Raw genomic sequence first — 26,443 nt, forward strand, 5'->3', positions numbered from 1 at the left:
TCAAATTTGTTCTTGGGCTAAGAAATATCCCATTTTCACTTGAAAATTGATATATAGAAATTATTACAGTTGATTTTTGTTTGAAAAACACAAAACATTTGTGCCAAGTGTTTTGGAAACCAGAGAAATTTATGAGTATTCCTGGGAGTCATTGCTCTCCGCAGACAGAAATCTATTTATGGTATTATTATAGCCCCAATTACTGCCATGTTAACAAAATTTTAACCATTTTATTGCCTGGTTAACAATAATTTTGACATTTTTTTGGGTAGTCCAACAAATCTGCTGGGCTTTGGGTAATATGATCTAGAGTTCGATAAGCAAAAATTTTGAATGGTTTTATTTAAGCAACATTCATGAAAACCCCCAAAAATCGAGTCACAAATCACACAATTTAGAATCCCTTTGAACTTGCAACAAGAGCGAGCAGTTTTAGTTGCTCTCTTGCATCATCTCGCTCCCTCTCAGTTCATTTTCAAAGGCGAAACACGATTGAGCACGATGCGACAGACGTGCACGAGCATGTCTGCCAGCCTGGCTTGCCTGCCAGCCGAGCAACATGTTCGCAGGCAGCGCCAGCAACATTTGCAGGCGGGCGGTTTTTAAAAACACGGCCTTGCCGCCCGAATGAATGTATCTCACAAGCCGGCAACCAGTTACCGTTCAGTTTTTCCATCAACGTCGCCGACATCGGACGTGGTGCGTCTCGCGTTATTTTCCATCTCAACGATCTGAGTTTTTGTCCAACGGAATACGAAACATTTAACAACACAAGACTGAGTGAAGTGGAATTTATGGGAAAAATAAAAGAAAAATACAACTAAAGATCATCGCGCGTCGTGCAAAACTCAAACAAGAAAAGTTTTGAAAAATACCAGAAAAATTATATTGTGTTTAGTGTTCAAATTCAAAAGAAATCAAAGAAAATACGAAATAGAACATAGTAAAAAAAAACCCAACCATTTTGGAGTATTATAGGAAATAGCGGGTAAGTGGAAAAAAGTGGATACAAAAGAAAACTTTTACCCGAACGGATTACAGATCATAAGGTTCAGCTTCTGGTAGGCGATCGGTAAGCCGATTTTGCCTTTAGAAAAAGTGTTTTCTAATCTTCAAAGTGCGGTGACTAATTGAAACGAAATCCCGAGGAAGTAGGGCCCATAAAAAGCGAAAGATTTATGCTAGAGGAAGTAGAGCAGTGAAAATTGGAATACCATTGGATTTCAGTGTTTATCTGAATTACAAGCGATATCAGTTTTTATGGGACTAACGATATGTGATCCCCAAAGCAAGCCCACAACCAAAACTCTTGAGGCAACCCAAGCGCATTTTCTCATGGATAGAATGTAAACAAATCATCTCTCGGTGGGGCTTTTGTTTGGGGCCCTGCAATGCGGTTCTTCTTCAAAGGTCTACAAAAAACCCGACAAAAGCCAGACAGAGACAGACTTTAATTATAACCAAATACTAGTTGGGGTTCCCGGGCGACACCTTTGTTTGACTTGGGCAAACATTTTTCCTTCCAGTGTTCCAGTGTGTGTGTGGTTTTTATTTATTTGTAAATTTGTTTAAATTATTAGCAAACCGAGCAACAAGTGCAACAACAGACAGTTCATTATTTCCAACAATTCTCTCTGCACTTCCTTTTTCGTGTTAATCCTTTGGTAAATATCTGCCCCCCTCTCCCTCGGCCTTCGTCTGTCTGCAGCGTAACTCATAAATTCACGCAAAATAAAATTTATGTTGCCGCCAAGAGAGCGTGTGGCAGAGGAAGAGCGAGGTTCCAGATCGACGATAAGATCTCTGATGCCGCATGTGTCTTTGCTTTTAAATGAGTTGTTAAACGGGAATCGTGGCCGCCAAAGATATAAATAATAACCAAGAAGAGCGACTAAAGACAAAGGGGATACCCTGTAGGCAGTGCCCATCAGGGGCTTATAATCTCTAAAGGAAATCCCTGTTCTGTTCTGTACTACAATAATAACTCAATTTAGATTGCTTCAGGAAGAGCTCGTTCTAGAGTTTACTCTCTCTCTCGATCTCCCTCTCTCTTTGCGGTCAATCGGTTTCAAGTTTGAGACCTTTTTTTGTTACCTGTTGGCAAATTGAATTTTAATTCCGAATTGAGTTTTACACATGTTAACCTTTTTCCTACCTCTCTCTGAGAGAGCCTTTATTCCACAGGATTTCCGTTGGCTGCCAACCTTTTTTCAATGAAATAATCCACCCGTCCTGCCCGTCTAATTAGTATTCCAAAGTCGTCTGTTGTTTATAAACTTCACTTCTTTGTAGCTGAAACATAAATTTCCAGAAAAAAAAAAAAAACGTCGTGTCTCCAACTTTAATTCTTTTTGAGAACTCAATTGGTGGCTACGTCTCTATTTGGATAGTACTTCTCCATCAGAACTCAATTGTTGGGGGTGCGGGGGGACCTGTGCTTCTGCTTGGGGAAGCGTGGGAAGTGGCAGTACTGGGTAGTACTTTCCTAAGGCCTAAGCTACTTACAAGGTAAAGTCCTCTCTGTCTCAGTCTCTACCGCCCTCCCCCTGGCCAGGCAAAACCAGAAAGTATCTTATGCAAATAGGTCTTGAGGACAAGTGGAAGATGAAAAAGGAAGAAACGAGAGTAGAGGAGGTAGCGGGAATACAGGAAGAAGAAGGAGAAGCAGGAGCCCAGGAGGAAGCAGGAGAGTAAAAAGTATCTGTGGCCAAGCAGAAAAGAGATTATGAGAAGGAAAAAAAAACGAAGCGAAGCACGAGAAAAGAAATTGTAAACACAAAACAAAATATTTGTTATACGCTTGTAAATTTTTCTCGCGTGAAGCACAAAAGTAATGCCAAAGAGGGAGTAAAAGAAGGTAAAGACACAGGGAGAGAAGGAGAACGAGAAGGAAGTGTGCAAAAGAAAAGCGAAAGCATAAGGCGATAGGCGAGAGGAGGCGAAGGCTGATGATTTTCATGCCTCAGCTGGCGGCTGCCCGAGAGAGAGAGAACAACAAAAAAAAACTTTATCGCAGTCCAGGCAGGACGTGCCCCTCCCCACCCCTCATCAAAGGCTCAGCAATTCACAGTTCTACAGCCGCTCTTTCACGGTCTCTACCTCTCCCTGTCTCCCTCTCCGTCTCCGTCTCGCTCTCTCTGCGTTAATGCTGAGTGACATTGATGTGACATGCCGTCATCTTCTCATTTCCTTGTACCCCCCGCACCACTCTCTTACCACCTCTCCCTCTTCCCGCTCAGCGCATTCTTTGCTTTATTTAAAAGTTTTCTTTTTGCGCTCTCTTTCTGTCTTAACGCCTCAGGGGCGTGGCATAGAAGCACACACACACACACCTTATATAACAATAGAGAACAAACCATGGCCCCCGCCCCCTTGGGACTGGAAAAATAATAAATGATATGTAAACTAAGTCAAAAGTTGCCGTAGGTTTTTGAGGCGCCCCAGATCTGGCCATGCTGCCAGGCATTTACTATACAGATTAAAGTTTGGGCAGGGAGATGAAAGTGGGCTTAGAAATTAATCAAAATTAAGAGGAAATTTTATAAATAAAACTTAAGATCTGATAAAGAACGTGGCCTAAAGATACAGTATACAACCTCCAAGGAGAGGAAAACCCCTGAGACTTTCCCTCAAAGAACCCTTAACCTTCAACGCTTCGAAGATGTATCTTTTCCAAAACCAAAACTACTTACAACTACTAATCCTCTCTCTCTCTCTAGAGAACACATAGATTTTTGCAACACAATCATGACAGTAATTTCCAAGGCATTTGTTCCACTTACCCCGGGCATCACCCGTGGTCTATAATATCTCAATAGAGAACCCAAAAAGATACTTAGATACATAGAATGGAACAAATTTTCTACCTGAGTTTCGTGTGTGCGTTTGAATTTTTGACCAAAAACTAGACGATGTCGCACCCATATCAATTTCCCTTCGAACGAGACCCAAAACGAATTAAAATTACACATCGACTGTCCGACGGAGTCGAGGGAGATCCTTTTTGGCCTGAAAGAACATTTATCATTGTAGCTAATAAATGTGTTTCCCTTACCTGACCGACGCCCCGAGGAACCCAATTCCAATTGAGTCATTTTCCATTTCACCCCCCACCCACCCCCCCCCCCCTCGTCGAAAGATATGAGGTTTGACTTTATCTCATTTTACCTTTCGTTTGTTTTTTACCAATCAAATAATTCTATTATAGAAATGCATATAAATTTCGGCTGGAACAGCTGTCCAATGCCCTCTTGTACTTGAGATCCAGCAATTGTCTTTTTGTCAAGTACTGGGTAGAATTTTGTTCCGGGGGTTTCTATAAATCACAACCGAAACGAAGCAGTGAAAGTGAAAGGAAAGTGTAGCCTTTAATTGGCCTTCAAGTGCTTGAAGGAATGGGTTGAAGTTGAGTGTATCTCGTAGGGCAGCTGTACCAGCTTTAAGACAATTATCTAAGTGCTTTCTGAAGGAGAAAAGAGACGACTTCACTCGCTAATTGCCCAGAGAGGCTTTGATTTCCATTATCAGAGAGAGGGAGAGCCAGGGACCCGGCTGGCGGTCCATAACATTTCCGTTTTAACTGCCTTCTGGCCTGCCTGTGCCTTTTAGAATTGAAGGATAGACAGGACAGGACAGGAGGTAGAGGCAGAGCCAGAGATTTTTCAGTCTGAGTCTCAGTCTCAGTCTCCGACTTAATCTCAAAACAAATCGATTTCGTTGACTCTGACTTTGTCGTTTCCTCTTTTAGCCTGAGAGATGGTCTACGTCTCGGTCTTCCAACACGATTTATTTCATTATACTGGAGACGTTTTTCTTTTGCTTTTGCTTTTGTCTGAGTCAAAGTTAATCACCCAATGGGTCAGACAATTCAATCGATTTTCAAGATACACAGAGTGTATCTTAGTTGCTGAAAGAGAAACAGAGCTTTAAGATTTTTAGTAGAAGTTTTTTCTTTTTTTTTTTTTTTTTTTTTTTCTTTTTTTCGATTTGCTTTGTTATTTATTAGTTTGCCGCTGAATCCGACTGCTGGAAGTTCAATTCAATTCAATTCAATTTTCCTTTTTACAACATTTCATCTTTGACATGTTTTGTGTGTCCGTCTGTACCCCCCTGCACCCCCCGCCACTGTCATTGTATCCAAGCTGCCAGTCCGGTGCTGCTCCTCCTCCTCCTCTCTCTTTCTTTTGCTTTTTCCTCCTGGTTTGTCGTCTTCGTTTTTAATATCTTTTAATCTCCAATGTCAACAGCGGCTTACATTTGATTGCAAGACAAGACACACACACACACACAGGCACACAGAGAGATACAAAGATACATAGCCACAGATACAAGCATTTTTTTGTTGTTGTGAGAGAGATCTTATCAGAGAGCAATCGTCTTCTCTCTCTCTCTCCTCTCCCTCTGAATCTCTGAACTGTCAAACTAATTAAATGAAAACCAACTGTGGCAACATATGTTGTGGCAAGGCGGCATCAACCTTGGACTTGAGAGAGATGGCAGGGAAAACCCCAACGAAAAAAAAAACAGAACTAAAGCCATAGCATAGAACCATCCATCAATCATCAGATCCTAACTCAATCTTAAACCCAAAAAACAACGGCCGCAAAGGTCAAATTTCTCTTCTTTCCAATTATGATTTTCCTGCGGCCGAATGTGTGAAGAAAAAACACGCATAAAAAGGATAAAGAGAGTGAGAGAGGGAGAGGCTAAAACAATTGCCCATGAGTCGACAGAAAATAGCCAGGGGAAGGACCAAAAATAGAAATAGGATATACAAAAAAAAAAACAAAAGCACGACGCACAAAGTAAATAAAAATAAAATGGCAAAAAACTGGCAACGCATTAAACAAAATCAATAAAAATTAACATTGACCAAAGGGGGGGTTCGGGGAGGGTCGGGAAGGGTGTCTAGGTGTTGTCCTAGGGGTGGCAGCGCGTGCTGCTTGGGGCACCATTCCGTGTGTGGACTGGAATAGCCAGGATCAGGCTAATTATAGAAGATACGAAAGAGAGGAGAAATTGTTACGTGCCAGGACATCCATGTGTGAGATAATTGGCACGACAGGAAGGTCCTTTCATTGTAGTTTTCTGTCCTAATCCGCATATCCTTTTTGCTTCTCTTTGCAGCTCCTCGAGAGGCCGCCGCCGACGGCTGTCCAGCGATGACAGCAGCAGCCATTGGGCAGAGCATTTGACCCCAACCAAAAAAGAAACACAACCGAAAAGCCAAACAGGACTCCCTACCAAGGATTCCCCGAAACGCAAAACAAAAATTTTTGTGGGCCGCACCGATACGTCACCAAATGTGGAAAATGTTGGATATCATGGATATGCCCTCCTCCGATGCGGACATCTTTATGTTCGAGTGCGACGACTGTGCGGGGGGCATGTTGCCCATGCCGCTGGCACCGCCGCCACAGTTCCTTATACCGCCGCCACCGAGGCCGCCAGCGCTCGCCGAGTACACGGTGGTGCCGCAGGACTGCAACGACGAGCAGTTGGCCCAGCAGCAATGGGACAGCGATGTCTGCCAGGCAATGCCGGTGAGTCCACAGCCAGTTGAGGCTGATTATAATTTCCAGGGCGCGCCCCGAGAGGGGTGGTTGGGCTGCGGCAACCCTTAACCCATCTGTAACTCGTAATGAGGCGTCCCCCCGCCCTGCTTTTGCGGCACAGCTGTTGGGATTTTCCTAGCTGTAGGTGTCAGAAAATTATGTTTCCTTATTGAATTATGTGTTGCATGCATATTGCATGCAACAACAATGGTAGACCCTCAAGTGGTGGGCTGAATGTTTTTGTAGCTGGTGGCAACACCCATAAATGTTAACAGTTGAGTGGCAAAAACACTCGAAACGCCTGCCGCATGAGTTTATTGAATTGATTTATTGGCGAAGTCAACAAAATCTGTCTGGATTTTTCTTCGGTTTTTATTTTTTTGTGGAAGGTCCATGAATTTATTTTAACTGGAAATTAGATTTTTGTGGGGCTTTGATTTGATTTTTGCTGATTTTTAGGCGCATTTTATTTATTCTATAGTTTAAATTCAATTTTCATTTAAATTTTAATCAAAAAGTACAATTTTTCTTTTAACTTCCTTCAATTTAAGACTTTTTATTTTTTCTTAATTTTATTTTATTTATTCTTAGTTATATTTAATTTTTTCTAATTTTATTTTATTTTTTCTGAATTAAAGGCACATTTTATTTTTTCCTAATTGTTTTTTTTTTATATTTATTATTAATATTATTTTATTTTTTCTTAATATTATTGTATTTATTTTTAATTGATTTTAATTTTCTTTATTTTTAATCAAATTTAATTTGATTTTTTCCTAATTTTGTTTTTTTTCTAATGTACTTTTTTTTTCTTAACTTTAATTTTTTTCTCAATTTTATTTTATTTATTCTTAATTTAATTTTATTTTATTTTGTTTTTCTTAATTTTTTTTTTGTTTTTCCACATTTTATTTTGATTCATTCAATTTTTCCAATTTCATTTTATTTATTCAAAATGTATTTTAAATATTTTAAATTATTTGTTTATTTATTCCTAATTTTTAAATTCAAATTGCCATTAAATTTCAATCAAAAAGTAACCTTTCTTCTCGTTGATTTCCTTTTTTCCCTCAATTTAAGTCTTTTTCCCCTATCATTTCCGAATCTGCCTTCAATCTTTCTTCACTTAAAGCTCCTTCTTTAAGGACATTTAAATGTAAGTCTTTGCCAAAAAAAGAAAGAAAAAAGGGGGCCAAAAAGGGATGATGAGAAATTGCCAACATGGCAACACGCCCACACACACAGACGCCGCCCTTTTTTGGACCGCAAGAAAATCACTTTAAAGGAAAAGTGAAACAAATTTTCTTTAGCGTTGCCCGAGCAACACAGCAGCTGTTGCACGGCACAGCCATTCCTTGACGACTGACCCCTACCCCCTACCCCTGCCTCCAGAGATGATGATGATGACCGAGAGAGAGAGAGAGCAACAGAAATTACAATAACAATGAAAAAGTTAAGCGACAGGCAGCAAAAGGACAACAAATGTTGGGAAAAGCCCTGCCCCTTGCCTCGTTCTGTGGCAACATATGGCCAGTGCCCGAAATCCACCCTCGACTTTAAAAGGCTGTCCTGTCAGCGCGGTTACATGTAATTTCTGTTTTCCTCCACAAAAAGATAGATAGATGGAACTCTCTTCTAATCTGTGGGGCAAGTGTTTGTTTAGGCGCTGCCACACGCAGGAGGGGCACTAGGGCAGGGGTATGTTGTGTGTAAAACAAAGATCAAATTCCATTATTGATAAAATTTCACGTGCTGCCCCACTCGAGTGTTTCCACTTAATTTTCAACATGAAAAAAATTTAAATAAATAACAAAAAATGTATCTATTTATGCCCCAGGGCTGTGTGTGTGGTCTCCCCTAGTATCTCCATGAGATCTGGAGTATTTATTTCTGTGTGTGGGCAACACTTGAGGCTGTCTGTCCGTCGTGTTCGTTGATTTATGCTGACAAATCAAATGTTAGCATGCAGTTTATGTCTCTCACGGTTAAGGGATTATATTAGATCAAAAAATTTTATTTTAAACCAGGCCGCAAAAACACCATTACAAAAAAAATCTATGCTTAAATCAGCTTAAAATCAGGGAAAGAAATCGAATTCAATTTAAGGGATTAGCAGGGGGGCAATTTGAGGGGGGGAAAAGTAAGAGGGAAAACCCCTTGAATGAAGGCAAAACCCGTTTGCCTTTAAGGAGAGCAAAACCCACGAAGGAAGCCTCTAAAGTGAAATTAAATTTCACATGGGTCTGGCAAAATCCTTGACAAGCAGCTTCTGATTTGCTTCAATGGGCGTGGCAGCAAATAATCCTTTTTTTCCCAAGAAATATTTCAAGGAAAACGAAAGACGACGACGAAGAAGATGATGGGTCTGTGGGGGGGGGATGAGGACGTAGGGGGGTTTGTGTGGCAAATAGCATGACATTGATATCAAATGTCGTGAGAATGCGAAATTCCTTAGCTCTCTCTCTCTCTCTCAACTATTTCTATCTCTAGTAGCTCTGGCCACAAAATTTTTGTTGTTGTCTGCTTGGGGTCCTTCGAGGGGGCTCTTGGGGGGTTTTTTGGGTTGTTTTTTCTGGGGGTTTAGTGTTGATGTTGTTTACAGTTGACATGGCCAGACACAGCTGCAGACAGCAGGCGGCAGGCGGCAGAGGGGTAAATGAAAAATGTTGCAAAGGACTGAAATAAAATGTATATTTTCAAATATTTTTGGGCACCAAACGCAAGGCTTTAAGCTGTAGATAAATAATTGTTTCTTTTATTTCCCTATTTTTTTTGAGGCCTTAAACGTTTGCCCTTTCCTCGAAGAAGTTTCTCTCCCGTTGATGGGTTTTGGGGCTAAGCGAAGTTGTTTCCAAACAATTGCACTGCCAAGTGGCAGGGGGGGGGGGGGATCTCCGATATGCACGTGCAACACGAAAATCGAAGGCACTACACAGGAATAGTGTTGAAAAATTAAAAAGGGGTGCATCGCATCGCATCGCATGTTGGGAAAAACTTTTGCCATGTTATCAAAGCAGCAGCCGTGCCAAAGTTGCCTCCTGCAAGTGGCACGTGCCTGTTGCAAGGCAACATCATCAGCCTTTTGTCTATTTTGTGGGCTAAAAGTTTTGTTTTGCCGCTCTCTTTCGCCGGTTGACTTTTGCCAGAGCAAAAAAAAAAAAGAAAGAAAAAAGTTGTTAACTTTTAGAGTTTTTCCGGCAGGGTGGGACGACGACTGATTTTGATGACTGTACTGTACTTTGTTGCCGCCGCATTATGCAACACTGGCTGCCTTAATCTGCCTTTTACCCACACTGGTTACGGGGTTTTCTTCTCGAGTGCAGGGCCTTAATTATTTCATCGGCCAAGTTGCCAGCCCTTCCAGCCCTTTCGACTCTTGTCTCTGTTTGCGTTTCCTTTATTTGCTTTTCGCCTTCCATAAATCGTTCAAGAACTGTTATCGCTATCTGGGCGTTTGTTTACCTTTTGGCCTACTCCTTTGCCTAGGCTTTGTGTTTTTTTTCTCTCTTTATTTAATTTAATTTATGGAATGCCTAGAGGGCCAGATGGAAGCACTTCAATCATACCAGTGGCAGGCCTACTGTTGCACTGCTTATCTCTAGAGGGGGGAGGAGTGGGAGTGGGGGGGCAACTGTACTCGCTGTTATCGATAATGCGACTCTGTTTGCTTACAACTTTTTTCTGTTTCTTTCTTACTTTCTGTGTTTTATCTTTTGGGTTAATCCGTAAGGGGCATGGCTCGCTCTCTCTGAAGGCAGCTGGTGGCAGCGTTTCGGTGGCAGCTTCTGGCACTCCACACAATCGACACAACTGTCGCAATGTCTACAGCTCCCCCTCCCCTCTCCCTCTCTGTTTGCTTGGCCCCAAAATAGGTAAACGCTGCCTTTCGGTGCACAAGTATTTTAGATTTATCGATTATCAACGCACACACACACCCTCACACCCTCACGCACAATGCAGTTCAAAGTTGAGTTGGGAAAAATAGTTTTCGTGTGAAATCTTTAGACAAAAGAAAATACAATTCGTTTTTCTTTTTCAATGATGCAAGTGTGTGATTTCTATGGGATTCAATGGGGTCTGCCATTGGGGTGTGGAGGAGATGGTGTGACAGGGAGAAGAAGAGGAGGGAGAGCGGGGTCTCTAAGCTTTTGTCATTGTGCATATTTGATAGTGGGTGGGGCTTTTTAGATGATGAAATAGCAGAAAAAATTAAATGATATCGATAAATAAATCGAAATGTATAAAAAATCAAATTTAATCTAAGAAAAACTTACCAAAAGTCGAAAAATTTTAGTCGCAACTGCAAAGAAAAATTAATCAAAATTAACTATACAAAAAAATTTAAATACTTCAAATTTTTTTTAGAATTTTCTCGCACATATTCTTGGATTATTTATTTGCCGATTATTTATCGATACAAATTTTAAAATGTTTCGAATTTTCTTTGAAAATATATATTTTTATTGCACTAAATATTGGATTATTTCTTTATCGATTATATATCGTTAACTATAAAATATTTAAAAATGTTTTAGATTTTGTTCCAAAAATATGTGTATTTCTTGCACTTTCTTGTATAATTTATTTGATGACTATTTATCGATACTTATAAAACATTTTTAAATGTTTTAGATTTTTTCTTAGGAAAATATGGATTTTTCCTGCACTAATTATGGGATTATTTCTTCATCGTTTAATTATCGATATCTATAAAATATTTAAAAATGTTTTTATAGATTTTCTTAGAAAAATATGGGTTTTTTCTTGAACTTTCATGGATTATTTATTTGCCGATTAATTATCGATACTTATAACATATTTAAAATTTGTTTAGATTTTCTTAAAAAATATAGCTTTTTCTGGCACTATTATTTCTTCATCGAAAATATATCGATATATATAAAAAATTTAAAAATTGTTTAGTTTTTTTTTTTAAATTTTGACTATTTCTCCATTGATTATTTATCGATACCTAATGGAAAAGCTTTCGATTTTTGGGATTTTCCTAGGAAAAATGGTGTAATCGACATCTATAACAGATTTCATAGCATTTTGGGGGCTTTATTTCATTAACCGCCTCATCCCATCGATACCTTTGCCCCTCCAGCGTCCCCCAAAGCTGATCGACTGCTCCACATTCAATAAAAAAAACCCAAAGAAAAGTTGGAATGAGAAGCCAAAGGAAAAGACTGGCGTCAGGTCTCATTAATCAATTCGATTACGAGCATTGGGGGGGGGGGGGGGGCATTGTTCGACTGGGGTGCCCCAACTTTTGGCGTTGCACTGCACCCAACACATGCAGCATTATAATTGTTTAATTTATTATTATTTGTATTTTGGTTTTGCCTTGAGACTCGATTTGTCTTTGAAAATGGATTTCAAAATATCACAAACAATTTTCTTCGTTTCATTTCGGGGTTTTTTCTTTTCTTTGTGGTTTGTGATAAGCGCCCCCCCCCCCCCCTCCCATGGCACTCCCCCCCTTTCTGTTTAAACAAATTTCGCCATTTGGAGCAACGGCTGCTGGATGTGAATATTTTTATGGCTTATCTGTGACGGAGAGCCCTTTCTCTCTCTCTGTGTCTCTCATTGAAATATTAATAATATTTATATTTGCTGCAAGCGCTTGATTAATTATAAAACAGAATGCTTCCGCCTTGCTCTGTGTGTGTGTGTGTGTGTGTCCCACATTTTCCATATTTGTTTGAATATTTCTCGGCGTGTGTTTGTGGCTGGCAAATAAATCAAAGCCGGAGAGCGAGAGATGCATTTAATAAATTACTAAATGCACGAAAATGCATTACAAATTAAAGAGTAACCCAAATACACACACACACACACACACACACACACACACACGCGGAAATGCAGCACAAAGAGCACCAGTTGAGTAAACACACACACACACAGATACTGGCGTACTCTCAGATACTCTTTCATACAATCGACGGCGAAATTATTTGCACAGCTGTCAAAGTTTGACCTCAATTTGAGTACTCACTCTCCCTCTCCCTCTCTCTCTCTCTCTCTCTCTCTCTATCTCTCTCTGTTTCTCTTTCCCCCAAATATATGGTATTTTCCATGTTTTTTGAGTGATTTATGCTGCGTTTGTCTCTGCCCCAACGACAGGTGCAATTTTTTTTTTTGTGTAGGAGTTTTCCCTTATTTTTTTGGGGGGGGGGGGGGGGGGCGGGTCAAAACGCCAAACAAACAAAAACAATTTAAATAAATAAAACTACTTAATGCAAAAATATTTCAAATCTAGGCTTAGAGGGGGGCCAGTTTATCGCTTTCTTTTGACAGGCGACAGGTGAGAGGCGGCCTCTCAGCTTTTTTGATTGTTGTTGATTTGAAATATGAGAAAACTAGTTGGGAAAGACAGATACTATTTTACAAAAAAAAAAAATATAAAAAGCACAGCGGACTTTTCAAAGATTTTTGGAGGCCAGGAATTGCATTTCAGTGAATTTTGAAGACTTTCCAGTGATTTACGATTACAAAATATTTATTTAGAAGACAGTTTCATAATAAAAACCAAATATATTAACATTTTAAGAGACTTTTCCTTGGATATTTGGTGATTTCTCAAACACAAAACAAGGGTTTCAAACGGGAAATACACCTTAAGGCTATGGCCAAAAACATTGAAACGATTTTCCAGTGATTTACGATTAAAAAATATTTATTTAGAAGACAATTTCATAAAAATTGCATACAAATTTCATTAAAACCAAATACATAACCATTTTAAGACCGTTTTCCTGAATCACAGTGAATTTTGAAGATCAACCAGTGATTTACTGCTGAAAAATATTTATTTGGAGGACAATTTCATTCAAATTTCACTAAAACACCAAATATAAAACCATTTTTAGGGCATTTTCCTGGGAGTTTTGGGTGTTTTCCCGACCATATAAAAGGGTTTTAAAATAGAAATACTCTTGATGGCTGTGGCCCATAAAAATCTCAAAAAATTTTCCTTTTTATCAACTGAATATTTTGAACCACAGAGAATTTTGAAGATCTACCAATGAGAAAAATATTTATTTGGAGGACAATCTCATCAAAATTTTACCAAAAACCAAATATAAAACCATCTTTAGAGCAAATTACTAAGAGTTTTTGATATTTTCTCCACCACAAAATAAGGTTTTCCAAGAGAAATAATCTTGATGGCTATGTCCCTAAAAAATCGCCACTAATTTTATTTTTTATCAACTGGATTTCCTGCCCATCCTTGAGTTTTGTGTGGGGTTTTTTTTTTGCATGTTCAGGCATAAATTCAAAAGGCAAATTGCTCTCTGGCTTGACCTTAATTTTGCTGTGAGGCCCGGGCCAAAAAGGTAAACGCCTACAGTTTGCTTTTGGCCGCCTCGAAGAAAGAGCCAAAGTAACAGAAAAAGGTTAACAGCCCAAGTCGCGTGCGCTGCGCTTTTGTTTGCATTTCGTTAGGCATATTTACCCCCCAACAAAATACATATATATATATTTTCCATTTCCCCAGTTAGCGGCGGCAGTGATTTTTCCTACTTGCGGCTTTCTTTCGTTTCTGGTTTTCTGTTTTCTGTTTTTGTTGTTATGCAAAATGGCTTTGTGTTTGAGTTTGAACATTGATTTACTCCAACCTCTTGCCTCCAAACTTTTACTTTTTATTAACCCCAGATGTCTCTCTCTCTCTCTCCCTCTCCCTCTTTCAGATCTTGGATGCCAGCCTGTACAGCAGTCAATCGTTGGCCACTTCGGCCATGATTGCGGTCTTCTCGCTGCTGTTGGTCTTGATTGTTCTCATCTCGTCGCTATTCGTTTGGAAGTAAGTAAAAGAAACAATATCTAGTGCCCGGCAATAACTCAATTATGGTCTTGGGGGGGCCCCCAACGCCTTGTGTGGCGGAAGCAAGCTCCACTGCTGGGGAGGCGTTAACCATTGCCAGCCAACATGTTGCATGTTGCTCTTTTGCTTTTATGATTTATGTGCAGCAGCAGCAAAAAAAAAGAAGAAAACTTTTGCACTGCCAGATAACCGACTAGAGATACAAAAACGGAAGACTGGGGGGGTTTCTGGGGGGAGCAGCGGCAAATCTTAAGATGGGGAGGGCTTCCTCCTCAAGTGCTGCATTAAACAAAGCTTGAAGTAAATGTTTAGAGCAATTTAAACAATTGTTTTCATCAATGGAGCGATAAATACACAATTTTCTTCATATTTTCAATGGAAACGAAACTTTTAGTTAGAATTTTCAGCATTAGAAGCGATTAAAAGCCCCAAAGTCAGAGTTTACATAAAAAACAGTAATAGTTTCTGTCATTTGAGCAAAAAAAATATACTATGCGGCAAAAAAGTTGCAATATTTAATTGAAAGAGAACTCTTTGCCATAGTTTTCATCATTAGACGCGTTAAAATATATTTAAACCATACTTTAAAAATAGTTTAAAATCCGTAATGGTTTTCATCATTTGAGCAAAAAAAAACAAACTATGGAGCGAAAAAAGTCACAATTTTCTTCAAATTTCCAATGGAAAGACAACTTTTAGTCCGAGTTTGCATCATTTGAAGTAAAAAAAAACACCTTTTACATTAAAATCCGTAATGGTTTTTCTCATTTGATTAAGAAAAAGTAAACTATATCTCGTAGAAGTCATAATTGTCAATTAAAAGACAACTTTTAGCCATCGTTTGCATCATTTTAAACAATAAAAACCATTTAAACCACAGTTTCCATTCAAATCCGTAATGGTTTTCATCATTGGCGCAAAGAAAGAAAACTACGGAGCATAAAAAGTCACCATTTTCTATGGAAAGACAACCTTTAGACATAGTTTGCCTCATTTAAAGCCCTACAAACCACTTAAACCACAGTTTCCATTAAAAATCCGCAAGGATTTTCATCATTCGAACCACAGTCTCAAAGGTTTCCCCTCAAATAATCTATGAAATTTGTACTCAAACCAATATTAAACAACTTTAAACCCTCATAAAAACTGTCACTCATGCCACTAGAAAATAAGCTAGCCATAAGCTTTTCATCAATTGATTACAACAAGCATTAATGCGTTTACAAACGTTTTGGACCAACCAAAAAAGGGAAATAAAATTGTAATTAAATCTGAGAGAGCTCCAGCTCAAAGCATTATGCACTTATAACCCCTCAACAGGGGAGAGAAAGAGGATAAATGTGTTGAGCCACATAAATGTTCGCGCCATGTAAAAAATGTGCATAAACTTTATGCAATTTTGATCAAAAATGTATGTAAAACATGCGGAAAAAAAATCAGTGAAAAATGTACTAAAGAAATGAAAATCCATTTGTAAAAGTTATCCCCAGCGATAGAAAGAGAGAGGAAAGGAGAGTGAGAGAGGATAGAGGGAGAGCCAAACGAGAATTAATGTAGTCTACTTTTGAGCGGAGCCACACAGTGACCTCAATATGGGAATGTATATGTGTCTGTGTGTGTGTGTGGGTGCACTTAAAACCCGAAACTAAATTAAATTGAAATTTTAAATAAATGTTGCAGCAGCTGCAAGAAGCAACAAAAAAAAAAACGCACGTGAGAAATGGCTCACAAAAACAAATCAACTTTTGGTTGGCAAAAAAAAAAAAGAACATAAAACAATTTACTTTTACGGTCTCCGGGAATAAAAAACCACACACACACACACACCAGGAGATTGCCAACGAAATGAAAATCTGCTGCAGAAATAAACCACAAAAAGGAGAGAGCAAAAAAAAGGGAGAAAGAGAGAGAGGGAGAGGGAGAGAGGGGGAGACTCTGGACATTGTTAGCATGTAATGCAGTGTGGAGCAAAAGCTGCAAAAGATTTTTGCACGCACAGCAGAGAGGAGGGAGGGAGAGAGGGAGCTAGATAACAGTTATTTGTAGGCAAAGGCAAGAACACAGCAGAGAGAGGGGGAGAGGAGGAGACAAGACCAAGGACAAAGCTTAGGCTCAACTCGGACACAGGCTTTAATGGGTTAAGGCTTGAATAAGGGACGTTTTTTGAAGGAGAAGAGCGAAAAACTTAAGTGGTCAGCAGCGTCAGCAGAGATAAGTTGTTCGGCAGGGGATATAAATTTCCCGCCGCCGGATTTTATAGAGGCCTAAAATGATTTGGTAGCTCTTTAAACTGCAGGGCTTTAATGGGTTAAGGCTTGAATAAGGGACGTTTTTTGAAGAAGAGGGAAACAATTAATTGGAAAAAAGTATAGATTTTTTGTAGCTTCAATCATTATAGTTTTTTCTATATAATTTATAGTTTCTATAATATCTTGAATTATTAAAGTTTATAGAGCCCTAAAATGGTTTGTTAGCTCTTGAGACTGCAGGACTTTAAAAGGGAAACAATATTGGATTGGTATGCCATAAATATATAATTTATATAGAATATTTTTACATATATTCCATATATGTATTATAATGTAATGAATGGATATTAAATAGGCTGACTATTGTTGTAATGCAGGATATATTGGAAATAGTCAGGGGTGGCTCTTAGTTGTATAAAACAACACATAAATCCTTTAGAAAATAAGGTATCTCTGTATAGTAAAAATACTTTCTCTTTTCGTATTCTCAACGTACCCGATGAACATAACAATATATGGAATATTTTTTGATATATTCCAGTATTTTTTCATTCATTGACAATAAAAGCCAGGTGTTCAAATAGCCACAACAAGTGGCTTTAAAGGAAAGGCCCTTTCTTTAGGCAGTTGTATTGGGGTGCCTTGGGGGATCTCCCTACAAATGAGTTAAAATCCGCTCCAGAAACTTCTTCTTGCTTCCAAAGTCAATATCAATAGATCTTCTTGGCCTTCTCTGGACTGCCCAAAATCGATAGAACGACTATAATCATATAAATCATATAATATAAATCTTTTAAAAAGAAAAACCAGCATAAAATACCAGTAATACTCTCTATTATTACAAACAAAACAAACCTTTTAATGGTTTTCCTGTGCCTGGTCTAAGGCGTGCCATTCCCCACAGCAAAACCCAGAAAGAGCTTCTTCTTCTTCTTTTCTAGCCATCATTAACATCAACAAGTGTTGAAGTAACATGTTTCCCTCGGAGTATCCCTCTGTTTCCTCTCTGGTTTCCCTCTGTCTCCTGAGAATCGATTTTTCCTTTAGCAAACAACAACAGAACCGAAAAACTCTTGGGCGCAAAAATATTCATGGGACTCTTGTCCATCAGAGGAAAACCAGAGAGGGGCGAGGGGCGAGGGGCGAGGGGCGAGGGGGGGAGGGGGGCGTTGTCCCGAGCATCAGTTGTGCTACAAGCGATTTTCATACATATTCATTAAAGTTCTGCTGACCGCACAGGCACGCACCAAAGAGGGAGATAGAGAGAGGAAGAGAGGCAATGGGGGGAAATGTTGTTCTTGTGCTTCATCATTTTTGAGGCAAACAAAAGGCAAACAGCAAGAACCCACACAAACGGGCATCTTTATTACACAGTTATCTATGCATACACATATATGTGTGTGTGTGTGTGTGTGTGTGTGTGTGTGTGTGTGTGTGTGTGTTGGGGCAGAAAGCAAAAGCTTTAAGTGTCTGGACCCTCCCACAATCCCCCACTCTCTCGCTCTCCCCCTCTTTTTCTCTATGTGTGTGGCATTTATGATGTGGCACATTATTTGTGCTTTTATGTGTTGCGTGTCCTGGCCCCCACACACCCTCCCGCCAAGAACAAGGAAAAAGAAGAAAGGAGCCTAAATAAAATAGCAACTAATTTTATTTATATTTTTGTTCAAGGCCTCATACAAATCAAATAAAACTTGGGCGCAAAAAGTCGAGGAAAACGTATGGCGACCCTAGGATACTCGCATACCAGGTGTTCAAACAGCTAGAAATACTCTTTATTTATGGCTTTTAAACTCTTGATAAATATTTAATTAAAATGCAACCCCCCCCCATGATGGCTTTTGCCAACCAAAAAACGATTATCATATAAAATTCAAACCATAAATTGCATTTATTATGATGCACCGCACACCGCACCACCCCTCTCTCCCACTCCCTCTCTGTGTCTACAATCTCTGGGACTCTCATAATTACCTTAATTATTTTAATAAACCCCCAACGGCACACACGCACACATTGAAACTTTATTAATTACACGAAAAATGTTGCCATGTGCAACATGCGGTTAAAAAAAAAAAAAAAAAAATCTGCAGTGCTTGTCATTAAAATTGTTAACATTGTCGCCAGTTAATAATATTTCAATATGCTTAAATAAATACCAAAAAGTCAAGTCGGTGGAGGAGGCGCCATTTTGTGTGCTAAATGTTTCATTTATATAAAATGAGGCAAGAAAAATAAGGAGCTGTGCTCTGTGTTAAATAAATAAAATCAATTTCACCTGAAAGGCACCGCTCTCTCTCCCTCTCTGTCTTTCGACTGCCATATGTTTACCGCCCTGAAGTATGCCATAAAAATCACAATTTCCGCTTATTAAAAGAGGGTTTCCGCCCCCCTTTGCCCCCTCCTTTGTTGCCCTGACAATTCCACTTTCGTTTGTTCTCTCTTCTGGCCATATTTTTAATCAAATGCTGCCCCATTCCTGCGTTGCCAAGTGACTCACTCATTGCCTGTCAACAGCTGTTTCTGGCTGTCTTCTACCTCCCTCCTTTCCCCCCTCCCTTGCTGGTAATTCGATGCCTTTTCCGAGTCGTCGAAGTCTTGCATTTGCGGTCAATGTTTTGTTTGCCTGCTGGCTGGCTGCTGGTCAACTGCAACGTTGTGCAATGGCCAAGACCAATGGAAAACAAGGGCGGCAGGGGGGGGGGGGCTTAGGGTTAGACCACCAAAGTGGCTGCGGCTGTGGCGGTGGCGGCTTGTCGGTTTGTCTGTTTTGTTGGCCTTTCTTTAAAGACAAGAAATTAACTGAATTATGGGCCCTAGGAAATAATTTTTTATGAAGTTTTTGGAGTAAAAAAATATGTAAGAAATGTGAAAAAAAGATTTTATTTTTTTTTTTTTATATATTTTTTTTTATTTTTTTTAAGTCTTTGTTATTTTTTCTGTGACATTGTTTTTCCTGGCAGTGATATGTACCAGTGATATTATTTTATAATTCCTTAAAAAAAGAACAACAAAAATTTTATTTCTTTTCATTCAAAAAATAAATCCAAAAAATGTGATTTTTTCTTAATTCTAAAAAACAAATCCAAAAAAAAAGCTCTCCAGTCTTTTTAGAAATCAATTTTCCTGCTCTGCCTGTCATTTGCATTTTGCCTGCAATTTCCATATCAAAGTCTTAACACGAGAACTCCCCCACTCCTGCCACTTTTCTGCCACTTTGGTCCTGGGGAATACCTATTTTTCTGCCAGTGTTTTCGATTCCTGTATGCTTTGTAGTTTTTACTCTTTTACGTGCAGCAACCCCCAAAAGAGTTTTCCCGGACTTCAAGGAGTTCATAAATAAAAGATTCGCCTGCTTTTGGGCAAAGCCGTAACTTTTTTAGCCCTTCAGTGGAACACAACAATGTTGCCCCTTTCTTTTATTGTAAATTGCTTGTGTGTGTGTGTGTGTGTGTGCCCCAAAGGTGGCTTAAGCAATCCTTCCATCCCTTAAGCATCCCGCCCTGCCCCCTTTTGCATACAAATGGTTTACTTTCTTGCCAAAACTGTACGACACTCTGGGGGGATGCCCACCAGCCAGGACCATTCGGCCATAACGCTTAGAAATCAAACAGGACCTCCCTCTCCTTCCCCCTCAAAGGGTTAAGCAAACACATGACCTCCCCAGCCCCAACGTTGATTTGGTTTTTACGCCTCGTAAGTGAAATGAAATGAAATGAGGCACACACACAGAAGTCAAGAGACTCGACTCGCCTGCTTGTGCGGCATGCCACATTATTTAATTTACTTTTAAGAATATTTTACAAGGCAGACAAGCTCCTTCCAACCTCCTAGTCTCCCGTCTTGGCCTGCTCCTGCTCGCAGTCTTAGCCTCAAGTCAACAAGCAGCTCTCTCCTCTCTCCTCTCTCCTCTCTCTCTCTCGCTTCAGCTATGAGGAGGCCAACATGTAATGTGAGAGGTCCTCACTGGCACCATGTGTGGGGGTTTGAGTGTGTGCCTTGCTGTCATTTATATCCTTCAGGGAATCAAGGGCATAACACAATATTTGATAGGGTTTGTTGAAGGCCATTAAGGAAAAGAGAAAAGATGCCAATCCGTACCCTTAAGACTCCCCCAAAAAACTACCACCAAAAGAGTTTTATTTAACAAAAATTCCTATATATTTATCCCGCTTCTCTCTCCTAAAGGGTAAGCCCCCATTCGTCTATATTTTCGCCGGCTTGTGCCCCTAAAAGTAGGCAAGCATTTTTAATGTCCTTCCACAATCAACAGCCACTCTGTCTCGCTGTGTCTCTCTCTGCTTGAGGAGTCTTTTTTACGAGCGACTTCCGTTTTGACATCGCAACATGTTTACCTTACAAGACATTACAAGGATGTTAGCTCATCTCGTCCTGGGGGGGAAGCCCCAGCACCGGCATGGCGTCAATTTAATTTCACATTTTTCATTATGCTTACGCCTGCCACATAAGGATGTTTCCTGGTTACTTGAAGGCGGCATCTCTTCAAGGCCTGTCTGTTTTGTTGTCTTTTTGCCATGGGCAACACTTAATTATGTTCATTATTTTCATGGCACGCGGTGTTGTCGTTGGGAGGAGGAGTCTCCTCTGCTTTTGGGGCTTCTACGGGTGACGGTTGCTTCTGGGGAGAGTCGTCCTGCCGCTTGCTGTCTCTCCTTCCTTCAGAGAATCCTCCTGCTTGTCGCCTCTCCTTCCTTCGAAGACATCTCCTCCTCCTGCTGCCTGCCGCCTCCTCCTGCGTCCTCCTGCCTCCTGCCGCCACCTCCTCCCCTCTCTGAGACTTCGCCCATCATCATTTTGACATGCTTGACGCTTTGTGCTCATTTAAATTGAATTTTCTTGTGGTGTGTGGCGGCAAGAGGGCGGCATTCTTTATTAATCAAATTGTTTTTGGGCAATTTTCCGGGGAAAGCACAGCACCAGGGAGGGGAGGGGAAAAGGAAAAGCGTGGCTGGTGTTTACCTGACATTTATCAGGGCTTCCATTCGCCTCTTGTTTTGGTCATTACAAATCGATTTATCTTTTTTTTTTGGCTTGGACCAAAGGAACTTATGGCTCTATTAGGTAGTCCTCCAAGAATGACATCATTTATCTGTCTCTTTCGCTCTCTTTGCACTTTCAATGTCCTGCTTTCTTCCTCCTTGGACTCTCAATATCCTTGTACCTCCCTCTTTGGACTCTCAATGTCCTGCTTTCTTCCTCCTTGGACTCTCAATATCCTTGTATCTCCCTCCTTGGACTCCCAATATCCTTGTCTCCCTCCTTGGTCTCTTTATGAATCAATATCCTTATCTCTCCCCCTCCTTATTCTCTATATTAATTAATATCCTTGTCTCTCTCTCTCTCTCTCTTGCAGAAACAAACGTAAAGTCCAGAATCTCCTGCCTTGCAAGACGCCCACCCGCGGTGGACCCCTCACCGGGGCCATGCCTTTGGGCGGCGGCGGAACCCTGGGTTCGGCGCACCATCATCACCATCATCATGGCCTGTACGAGGATCCCGATGCACATTTGGGCCATCATCGGCCACTGGTGATGCATCGGCATCATCATCATCACCAGCATCACCAGCAGTTGCCCCATCATCATCATCATCATTATCAGCAGCATCATTCAGAGGTTAGTATCTCATAGCCATGCCCATTCCCATGCCCTTATCCCCTGCCCCTCTTTGGACAAATATTACGACAAATGCTGTCAAAACATTGCACAGTCATTGTTCAGTGTCCTGTCCTGTTGTTGTTGATCCTGTCACATGCAATTCGATTGTAAGATGAGACCACATTTCCTTTTCGGTCTGGATATCCCTTTCGGTCTTTATGCCCATTGATGGGCTGTCTTTATATGCCCATTGTACGCCTCAATTTACACTTGAACTTGACACAAAGGACATCAAGGGGAACATACATATTCATATAGAAATATATCCTCTGTATATATAGGGCATAGCCTCCCGCGCCCATCGCCCCTCTCCCTCTTTTGTGAGGCTTAATTTCAGGTCCTTTTGTGTGCCTAAATATTTTACGACTCTGACGCCTGGAGGGCATTTTTTTCCTGCCTCTAGAAACGTGTTTTCTTTATGGTCTTTCCTCTGTATTTTTATTTCATTTTTTCATATTTTATTTGCCTGTTTTTTGCGGGGCAGAGAGGGAGTATCCTTGTGGAAGTGTGTGTTTATTTTATTGTCTGATAAACAGGTCCTTTAGGGGAGCTTCTGCAAGGACTACAGGGTGTCCAGGGTATGGAAATCCGCCTCTCTGTTGTATAGGCTTTTAAATAGTTTTTTGGAGAGGACTTTTCACGCTTTCCTTCCTTCCTTCTTGCCCTCTTTCCACCCTTTTTGTGCCACTCTTTACTAACCGCCTTTCCCTCCCTTTCTTTGTCTTTTTACAGCTGCTTCAAGGCAAAAGCATTCACTATCCCAGCGGCTATCCCATGACACGGTCGCCCCCCTTCCTCGTCAGCTCCTCACCCGGACCCGATCCGTATCGCTCCAATGACAATGTGTACGAGGAGCTGGGACCGGGACGCGTCGATTCCGATGGCGAATCAGAGCCACCGCTACATTCCGATGATGATTTCGCCGAGGACGAGCTGTCGCTGCCAGGCGAATGCAGTTTCCAGAAGGAGTCGCCAGCAGCAGGGGCAGGGGCAGGGCCCGTGGCAGCGGCCAACAGCCCAGCGGCTCCTGGGGCCACGCCCTATCATGAGCGTGCTGGGGGCAGTGGGACACAGGGACTGCTGCAGCAGGCGCCCCAAGAGCGTCACAGTGTCCTGAGCAGTGGATCGTCGACGGGCCAGGATGCCTCCACGGCCACAGCCTCTTCGGGCTCCGGCTCGGGCAACAACAACAACAACAACGAGCTGCTGCTGGCGCGACGCACTCCCCGCACGCGACAGCCGCGCAGCAATCCGGCAGCCCAGGATCAGGATCTGAATAACAGTAGTTCGACGGCCGAAATCGCCGACCTGGCGCCCCTGTACGACAACCGCAGCAACCTGATGTCCCTGGGCTACATGGCCCGCTCGACGGCGCCCCAGTTCTACAACACGCTGGAGCACGAGGTGGAGCGCCGGAACCGCATCAATGCGCAGCTGAGCAAGGCCCCCGTGCCGCCCCTGTCGACCATCTACAGGGAACGCATACGGTATCCGGCGGCCAACCAGCAGTATCCCTCGAACAGTGCCAGTGGCCTGATGGCCGCCACAATGCGGGCGCGCACCCAGCCCCGGATAGTGGATCGTCGCTTGGCGGCGCATCAGCATCAGCACCATCGCATCCATGCGGCGCCGTTGCACCAGGAGCCCGCCTATGGCTATGCCGAGCCGATGTACAATGCCAACTATTACTACGAGAGTGCGGCCAATCAGCAGGCCAGGGCCGTGCCCTTTGCCACCTCCACCGGGGACTATCGGCATCCGTATGGCGACTCGAGTTTTGGCTCCGATTCGGGGTACAGTCACCACACGCCCGCCAGCTCCATCGGCAGGCAGGACTACGATCTGGCCGAGCCGCAGCTGCAGCAGCTCCAGCAGCCCAAGCAGCCCAGCAAACTGAGCTCCGCCTTGAGCTTTGGCTGGAACAGGGGCAGGGGCAAGGCCACGCCCATGATGGTTGTGGCGGCCACAGCGACGGCCTCCAGCAGCAGCAGTGCCGAGGCCACGAGCCCCAACAACAACAGCAGCGCCTGCTCCACGGTCACCTCGCAGCTGGAAAATAACAATCCCGCTGCAGCCAGTCTGTCGCCGGCGTAGATCCTTTCAGTGTAAATACAGGAATATGTGGGGTATTCCCCTGTACAGTTAGTCTTAGGCTTCCTATAACCCCCCCTGATCTGTCCTGCGTGTACATCGTCAAAGCAATAGATAATAAATTTAACAAAAGAAGAGAGCCCAAAGTTTCTTGATAGGTTTATTATTATACGGATACGGATACGAAATGGATGGATCGTACGGCCATAAAACAAGTTTTCGCTCTGTTTCAAAAGCAAAACTTATCGTCTCGAAAGCAAAGAACTTATAGATCCTAAGTGTTTTTCCAATGTGATTGCCAAATTCTACAATATATATATTTAAAAAACAAAAACAACAACAGAACAAAACTAAAAACTACAATTAAATATTAATTTATAATGACTATCAAATATCCCTTAAATCATAAAGTACTTTTAAGTTATTTTTTAATTTTGTTTGTTATTTTAGTTTTTAAGCGAGAACACGAAGAAAAAAACAATGGAAAAAATGCATAAAAAAACAAACAAAGAAAATCGTTGAAGCGAAGTTCAACCGAAAATATACCAAAATATCAGAAAAAACAAAAACACCATATAAAAAACAAATTGGCTTTTTTAATTTTTTTAAAAATAGGAGTTTCTTTAAATATGGGAAACTTTTAGGAAGAAGCAGGTATAGATAGATCTCATAATTAAGGCACAGAAAATGGTACTTTTCTCATTAATGATTTTAAGGCAAAATTTTGATTCAAATAGGTTTAATTTTAGAGTTTTTACAGACAAAAATTCCTTGAGATCGTTAAATTTACCTCCTTTATTGCTCAGTGGCTCCCCGTGCTGGCTAATGCGTTCATGTTTGGTACTAAGGCTCTGTCGCTGTAAAGGCTATAATTTCGTAGCATACTTTTGAGCAGTCACAGTAACAAGCGCCATTTGCAGGGCATACTTTTGAGCGACAAATGAATACCAAATAATGTGGCATACTTTTGGGAGTACATGCTAAACCTCTGTTATTTTCCACAACCAATTCTTATATTTAACAGAGCACTGTCACTTTTAACAGAACCTAAGATTACAGAAAAGCTTAAAATTTTTCTTTTGAGCGGCACATATGCAAAAGCAAACAATGTGGCAGACTTTCGGGCAGACCATGCAAAAAGTCTTTCCTATTATTTTCCACATCCAATTCTTATATTTAACAGACCACTGTCACTTTTAACAGGAACTTAACACTACAGATGGACTTAACATTTTTCTTTTGGGCGGCCCCTATGAAATATCAAATAATTTGGCATACTTTTGGGTTGTCGCTGCATAACTTCTCTTTTATTTTCCCCAGCCAATTCTTATACTTAACAGACCACTGCCACTTTTAACAGGAACTTAACATTACAGAAAGACTCTATTTTTAATATAATTTTTTTTCCAGCAAACTTAAATGCATTTAACCCAAAGCCTTGACACACACACACATAGAGGCTCGAACAAGACTGTTTAAATATATATTATATGAATATTAAACTAAAACATATTTTACTTATTGCCGAAACAATAACTAAAATAAACTGTATAAACGGAAATCTAGCGGTTAAGGCTTGTGTAAAAACGTAAAACCGAAAAAACTAAAAACACCCATTAGGTATATCGAGTGAACCATTTTTAGACGGGCAGCAACCCAACCCTTGCATTCCCCGAAAAGCACTTGCTAGGTTGTAACCCTGTACATAGCGGGAGGTGAGGACCGCCAGGACCTACTCCTGCACAGCCTTCGGAATATATAGCCCATAGCCATAAACCCTCTAGCGTCATGAAGCGAAAAATGTTAAATTTTCTTAAATGAGCACAATGCAATGTATCCTATAAAACGTAGTCTATACATATACATACCATACCATATAGCTTAGAAATGAAAGCCTCCCCGCCCCCTCTAAATCGGATAGCCCCCTCCCCCCCTAGCTTAGAATAAGCTTCTTTCAGCCATCTCTGCCATCAAATACGATATGCAATAATTGCTTTAGATCAAGTTCAAGTCGTTGTGATTTTCGGAAATCCCAAAAAC

The 26,443-nt window shown here is 41.0% G+C and overlaps 1 protein-coding gene across 1 annotated transcript; it reads left to right on the plus strand.

The window, feature by feature from the left end:
- The first annotated feature begins 636 nt into the window (after window positions 1-636).
- LOC108156797 (dendritic arbor reduction protein 1) lies at window positions 637-26,249 on the plus strand. Its single transcript, XM_017288476.2, has 5 exons — window positions 637-988; window positions 6,127-6,542; window positions 14,252-14,364; window positions 22,009-22,270; window positions 23,045-26,249. Exons 2-5 carry the CDS (start codon window positions 6,303-6,305, stop codon window positions 24,404-24,406), a joined length of 1,977 nt encoding a protein of 658 aa, XP_017143965.1. The 5' UTR covers window positions 637-988; window positions 6,127-6,302; the 3' UTR covers window positions 24,407-26,249.
- Window positions 26,250-26,443: the final 194 nt, after the last annotated feature.

This window comes from Drosophila miranda, chromosome 2 (genome assembly GCF_003369915.1).
Source record: "Drosophila miranda strain MSH22 chromosome 2, D.miranda_PacBio2.1, whole genome shotgun sequence".
Classification (NCBI taxonomy): domain Eukaryota; kingdom Metazoa; phylum Arthropoda; class Insecta; order Diptera; family Drosophilidae; genus Drosophila; species Drosophila miranda.

Coding starts and splice junctions, on each gene's coding strand:
- LOC108156797 (XM_017288476.2), top strand. CDS start 6,303: ATGTGGAAAATGTTGGATATCATGGATATGCCCTCCTCCGATGCGGAC. Junction 14,365..22,008: donor TCGTCGCTATTCGTTTGGAA/GTAAGTAAAAGA, acceptor TCTCTCTTGCAG/AAACAAACGTAAAGTCCAGA. Junction 22,271..23,044: donor ATCAGCAGCATCATTCAGAG/GTTAGTATCTCA, acceptor GTCTTTTTACAG/CTGCTTCAAGGCAAAAGCAT.